Genomic DNA, 7,173 nt, shown 5'->3' on the forward strand with positions numbered 1-7,173 from the left:
AAGCTCAATTTTAGTCTCATCTGACCAGAGTACCTTCTTCCATATGTTTGGGGTTCTCCTACATGCCTTTTAGCGAACACCAAACGTGTTTGCTTATTTTGTTCTTTAAGCAATGGCATTTTTTCTGGCCACTCTTCCGTAAAGCCCAGCTTTGTGGAGTTAATGGCTTAAAGTGGTCCTATGGATTATCTTTGGTCTCTTTGTTGCCTCTCGTTGCCTGGTACGTGTGTTTTGGTGGGCGGACCTCTCTTGGCAGGTTTGTAGTGGTGCCATATTCTGTAAATTTTTTAATAATGGATTTAATGGTGCTCTGTGGGATGTTCAAAGTTTCTGATATTTTTTTATAACCCACAACTTCTCCACAACTTTGTCCCTGACCTGTTTGGAGAGCTCCTTGGTCTTCATGGTGTTGCTTGCTTGGTGGTGCTCCTTGCTTAGTGGTGTTGCGGACTCTGGGGCCTTTTAGAACAGGTGTATACATACTGAGATCATGTGACACTGAGATTGCACACAGGTGGACTTTATTTAACTAATTATGTGACTTCTGAAGGTAATTGGTTGCACCAGATCTTATTTAGGGGCTTGATAGCAAAGAGGGTGAATACATATGCATGCACCACTTTTCAGTTTTTTATTGTTTTGAAGTTTTTGAAACAAGTAATTTTTTAAATTTCACTTCATCACTTTGGACTATTTTGTGTATGTCCATGACATGAAATCCAAATAAAAATCTATTTAAATGACAGGTTGTAATGCAACAAAATAGGAAAAACGCCAAGGGGGATGAATACTTTTGCAAGGCACTGTAAGATGGGCTTCTTTTTTAGAAATAGATCTTGCCTCTCCCTAAATAGCAGGAATCATATTGTATAGTCAACTTTCCTGCCAGTTCTTGACTATGGTGACACCATTTACCAGATTGCAGCAGCCACTACTCTTAAACCTTTGGATGCCGTCTACCATAGCACCCTTCGCTTTATCACAGGTGACAGTTTTAATACTCACCACTGCCTCCTGTATCAAAAGGTTGGCTGGTCCTCAGTAAAGTCCTGCAGATCACTTCATTATTCCCTTTTTGTTTACAAAGATCTCCGACTTAACTAACCTCATTGTTAGAATATAAAAACATGAGACACCAAACCTCTGATTCACAAAGTTGGTTTACTCTTGATGTTCCTCAGGTGTCCATCAAACTAGGTAAATCCACTTTTAGTTTTAAAGCACCTCATTGCTGGAACCATTTACAAAATACATTACAATTTGATGTTCTGGTGCCGCTCGGGCAATTTCAAATATTGATTGGGGACCTTCTTATTGGGGAACGTAATTGTTTTTCTTTAATATTTGTGTTGTGTTATTGAATTTTTTATTTTGTCTATGCAATTGTATATGCAGGGCCCCTTGTGAAAGAGACCCTTGTCTCAATGGTGACTCTATGCTTAAATAAAGGTAAATATAAATATATTTTTATGACCCTAACAGCTAAGGTTAGCATTGGGATAGGCTAATCTGATTCCAGATCAGATCTTAAACTGTTCTGGTGGAGTTTTCTTTCCCTCATCCCCGATAGGGGTGATTAACATGATCCGTGGTCAGGCAGTATCCTGTAAATGTTGTTGTTAAGAGTGTTATCAAGGGCATCTCGGTTGAGTTTAATTGACCCCCATAAGGCTCACTGCACAGACCACCCAAAGGGAGATGGAGAGGGGTGGGTAGGAGTTGATATAGGCTTGGGTGGTGTGATCTATTTTAGGCTGTGGTCTGAATCCCTCTCCCTTCTCCCTGAACAAGTGTACACTTGTGTACACTTATTCACCTCCCATCATTGGACCTGGTAGAATACTCTGCAAATTAATCCTTCCTTTCTTGCTTCCTTGAAGTAATCACTGATCTGACATAATGTAATTGGTGAAGGTTATATTGGAAAGCTTGCTCACACCAATCTAGTTATATTAGTGATTACTTCAAGGAAACGAGAAAGGAAAGGTGCATTTTCAGAGTATTCAAACAGAGCCATTCATTTAAAAGGATTGTGTAAGAAATATGGCCGAAACTCCACTCTAGCCCCACTCTTACACCAATCCAATGTTTTTGACAAAGGTGTAGAATCGGAAAGCAACCAGTGAGAAACGTATTGATGTCTTCAATAATTATTGATGTCTTAAATAATCTTGGGTGAACTTTTCTGTTTTACATCCAAAAGCCTTCTGCTCTTCTCTTCAAGCATGGTTATTACAACCTAATTGACCCAGCTCTGTACATCATGCATGTATATAATGCACATGTCACGATAGGATAAGTATAAAGGTACTGTAATTCAGCTTGACAAATGCAATGAACAGACACAGACAAACATTGCCAACACAGCATGAATTTATTGATGATGGCAGTGAGTTGGCAGTTTTACAGACGTGTCATTGCAACTGGATGCCGCAGTGACATTAGGGGCCATATTCATGAGACATTAGACACCATGCTACTGCAATAATCAGAATATTTAAAAAAAAGACATCATACAAAAACATACTCATGACAGTCATGCAGAAATGTCTTCCATGGTCCCTTCAAAGTGCATGTTATTTTCCCGTTATTATTGTGGCCATTGAATATCATTTATACTGTAGATAACGTGTGTTGTTATACATTAGCAAGGTACAGTATTTGATAGCATGATGGCTAATATGTTGAATACAGCCGTGAATACAGCCGTGAAGACGTTGGGGTCTTCTTCTTTACGACGGTCTTGATGAAGGACGTGGTCTTTGGCGGTACTCTGGGATGTGGTGCATGATCCAGCCGGCCGGAGCAAGCATGCCGACAGCAAAGACAGACATGATAAAGAAGCTTTGCTGTGAGGGAGGAAGGGAGAGGAGACGAGACAGAAAATAAGAGACACAGTAAGAGCCATACGTTGACCCACTACTGTACTAAACCCTCGAAGCGAATTACGTTTCTGTTAAAAGACTAAAGTTAATCTGCAGTTGGTAACACTTAATCTAAAGTCTGCAGGTATAAGGCATTATGATGTGGTTATAAGGCATTGTAAGACTTGTCATGAGCATGTATGACCCACTGTCATCTCTTTATGATCCTCACATAATACCAGTTATTTTTAGCCACTTGAACATTTCACAGAGGACCATGACATAATATTATAAGCCTTATAATAGGACATTATAATAAAACATTAAATAAGAACATTATGTATGTGTTCATACAAATAGTAAAGCATTATACCTGCAGGCTTTAAGTGTTAGTAAAATATCAATGAGAATGTTACTGCCATCTAATATTTAGAGCTGACATGTCTTCTGTTTAATGTCCACATCTCCAATCGAGTTTGCTGTATTTGTATTTTGTATGGCTTCAATTAGCAATATAAAGGAATGTTTGGTGGTATATAATTTCTTCATTCTATTGAGTATACAAGTGTCACTCGAACTACTCCACCCACAAGTATCAAAGGAACTTGTGTTTGAGCCTTCCTTTCTCTTTAGTGGTAGTGTTAAAAATGTATGAAGGCTTGTTGTGCAATTAACTTTCCTATGTCCCTGATACAAATCCCAGAAAAGTATGTCTTCAACTCATTTCAGACCGGCTCATTTCAAGTTGAAGAACTTATTTATGTCTGCAATAAATTCCCATATCAAATATCATCACCAATATCTACTCTGTATTTATTTCATCACTTCAACAAATGTGCTCTGGGTTATTGGAGTAGGGTATTATCAGAGGTGTTGGGAATAGTCCATTGCAGGGATGGGGCCCACAAAATAATTGAACTCATCATGAGGGGCCACAGTTGCTCGCGGGTCTGCGTACCTGTCGCGTGTGCTCCCTCTCCGACCTCTAGGTCACCAGGCTGCTCGTTAGGGCGCACACCTGTCACCAACATTACGCGCATGGTTTCTTCCCCAGTTGTCATTGTTCCTGTTTCATGTCGGTGCGCTGTTTGTGTTTCTTGTTTTGTTAATTTATTAATTAAATATATTCACTCCCTGAACTTGCTTCCCGACTCTCAGCGTACATCATTACAGTAGCCGTAGTGTATATATCTATTTTTTTTTTTTAATCCAATGTCCTTCAAAAGGGAGCGCGGCCAGTGGGCCACCAGTTACCCATCCCTGCACTACAGCTAAGCGGCTCAAAGACTACAGACTTTCCCAGGAGGTCTAGGCAGGCCACATTGATCCACATCAGAGCCACCTGCCCCGGGCAATCGATTTTATTATATCCCAGGCAGCTCCCTCATGGAGCTGAGGCGTTCATTGTGTCCATACATTATACATTAGAAACCCTTTATATACTTCCAGCCAAGAGGAAAGCCTATTTTATAGCTCCGGCTCAGAGCTTTCTGGCGCATCCTTGTCTGTCCAATAAAGTCAGTCTCAACCTCTAAGTCTGAACTCAATCTTTGATGTCTGAATTGTCTAAATTGTTGACTTCCGTCATGTATTCTAAACAGATTGTAAAATATAGGCAGGGTAGAAGTATGGAGAGGGGTGTCAATCAACAGACATGGATCACATCCTTCCTTACCAAGGCTTTTATCCACATGGCAGTTCTACGTGTGAAATACATCAGTCTTTCTATAGTTGAGAAATGGCTCTGTGCTGTGTTTGAGAGCACTCAAAAATGCAGACATAGCGGAAGAGCCATGGCAGGACACAGCAAAATAAACATTTACCCTGTGTCCTTATCAAATCTACAGCGTGATTATCCTGGTGAAACAACCACCCAATCCAAAGACGAGCTTGCTGCGATCTCTCTCTCTCTCTCTCTCTCTCTCTCTCTAAATTACATGGAATGTTTGTGGCAGGACAAACAAAATGTTGGTCTGTCCATCTGGTAAACTGGAACTTGGGGAGCACAAACCCTTAAATGACTAATCAAGTCAAGCGTCACCTGATGTTTAAGTTATTGCAGAACACTCCTATAATTTTCTGTTGATGACATTATTAAATGCGTGAGTTCACCTGAGATATGAAGGATGACAATACAGGGTACTATGACTGTTATTGTAATGTTAATACGTTAAAAGGCGGTTTCTTGGACACAGATTAAGCCTAGTCCTGGTCAAAAAAGCAAACTCAATGGAGAATCGCCATCAAAAATGTGTTTTAGTGCCGGACTAGGCTTATTCATTAAGTTTTAACTTTGAAATATGATGGAAAAGAAACATCAAACACAATGGGCTAGTTTAAGCCTAGGACTAAAAACCATGCACAATAAAACGTCTAAATCCATTGAAATTTATTTTAAGTTCAAGACTATGCTTAATCTAGGCCTCGGGGAAACTGTCCCTGAATGAATATAGAATCAACAGTCCCTTGCCACATTGAGGGAGTTCCAAATTAGAGAGAACTGTCTACTGTATCAGCAGAGAGTCCCTCAGTGCAACACTCACCCCAGGTCCGATCTTGGTCTTGGGTGGCTTGCTGTAGATGCTGGACCTCCTGTCTTGCAGGACCATCTTAGCCCGTACCAGAGACGCTGCCTGGGGGACCCCCTTCAGGGCCATGACCATCCCGACAGCTGTGGATGTGAGGGATGGGGGAGGAAGGCAGCGCACGTAGCTCTTGAGCTTTGCGTCTCAAGAGTGCTGAGGAACCTCCCGACGCATGTGAAATAGACCCCAGGACCAGTCACATTAACATGGGTGGAGTCAGGAGGATGGTTTTTAGGCAATCAGAAAGAGGGGGGGGGGGCTATCAGGGCCATGTTGTTCAACTATACCTCACGTTGTCGTCAGGCAGATTTGTGAACTTGAGGACTGCATGGAGACACTGTCTGGAACTTTTTGAGAAACCATCTGTTGAATGGCCTTAAGTCAACGTAAGGTTCGGGCATGATTTGTATCTGTAAAAAATGTTGAACTAAGGCTGTGTCGAAGACTTGATTTAAAGGGAGTTGGTCTTCGATTGATGTCAAGGTAGTATTTAACCCTGACGCCATAAACCTTTTTTTCCCAATGATCCAACTTCATAAACATGAACAAGTGGGCCAGAGCTCATCATCCTCTAATGATGTAATAAGCAATAAAAACCAAAGCATCCTTCTGCTTTCATGACTGATTAGTACTCATTACCTGATTTCAGTATGTCTTGGTCATTAAAGATACACTTGAAAAGTTTAGTTGCTAATTGTTTGTCAGATTTTGGCTTGAATGTTGGTTGTATGGTTCATAAACATATGTTAAAACAACTTATTATCTCATGAAAACAAAAAATCTGGCAAACATTTGTCAAACAATATAAGCTTTTGCTCTTAGAGGTCTAGTCTGGACAACATTTTCTATAGGGGACTCCTTTTTGCTCAAAAGGCAAAAGTTCCCTATAGCCTCTCTATTCTACTGTAGGCCTATAGTGATTTTACATAATTTTAGAGGGAAGAAGATAATAGATAATGGGTGCTAAATAGAACCTGGCACACAACAAAACACAGCACCTGGCCCTCTGGTCTTTGTCTGTCCAGCAGGTGTCTTAATTGTGCCTTACAATGGCCGCCTGATTGGTAATGATCTGATTTTCCATGCAGATCAAAGGAGGGTAAGGGGGAAAAAGCCAGCTGTGTTTTGTGTCATCTGTCAAGATGGGGCTGAGAAGTCATGCTTCACCAGTGACAGCAGCACTGTTGTGGACTAAAGTAATACGTAACGCGGTATTCTACGGGGGGGGGATGAAGGAGTGTTTCACTAAATACAACGCCATTTGGTATAGGGAAAAGTGTTACGGAACCAGACCAATGAACGCAATTTAATTAGTGTATATCTCAACAGCCAATGCAATCAAACTCGACGGTAGTATGTGTATGGTCAAATATTATTATTATTTATTATTATTTCTTTCTTATTAATACATTTTATTGTAATGCGCTTTTCAAAACCCAAAGTCTGCATGTTTTCTGTTTGTTAAAACACATTACTGGCCTCAGACCAGTGCTTAGGGCCCTCAACCCCCTACCAAACACCGTCCTGTTTAGAGTATGAAGGTAGGCTAATATTGAACCACGTGGGTCAATTGCAACCAACGGACAGAACTGCATAGCGGCTCGTAAAAGGAACTGCTTGGTCAATCTGACATCTGCATTGGCCTTGCAGCATTTACAGTGATAAGGTCTCTACCGAAGTCTGGGCATTCATACTTCTTGCACTACGCGGAGCAGCGCAGAGCT

At 40.9% G+C, this 7,173-nt stretch overlaps 1 protein-coding gene across 1 annotated transcript; it reads right to left on the minus strand.

The window, feature by feature from the left end:
- Nucleotides 1–2,355: 2,355 nt before the first annotated feature.
- Nucleotides 2,356–5,655, minus strand: LOC139556463 (cytochrome c oxidase subunit 8B, mitochondrial). Its single transcript, XM_071370438.1, has 2 exons — nucleotides 5,408–5,655; nucleotides 2,356–2,849 (listed from the first exon to the last, which is right to left on the minus strand). The coding sequence occupies exons 1-2, from the start codon at nucleotides 5,525–5,527 to the stop codon at nucleotides 2,733–2,735; spliced, it is 237 nt and encodes a 78-aa protein (XP_071226539.1). The 5' UTR covers nucleotides 5,528–5,655; the 3' UTR covers nucleotides 2,356–2,732.
- Nucleotides 5,656–7,173: the final 1,518 nt, after the last annotated feature.

The sequence above is a fragment of the Salvelinus alpinus genome, chromosome 27, assembly GCF_045679555.1.
Source record: "Salvelinus alpinus chromosome 27, SLU_Salpinus.1, whole genome shotgun sequence".
In the NCBI taxonomy this organism is placed as follows: domain Eukaryota; kingdom Metazoa; phylum Chordata; class Actinopteri; order Salmoniformes; family Salmonidae; genus Salvelinus; species Salvelinus alpinus.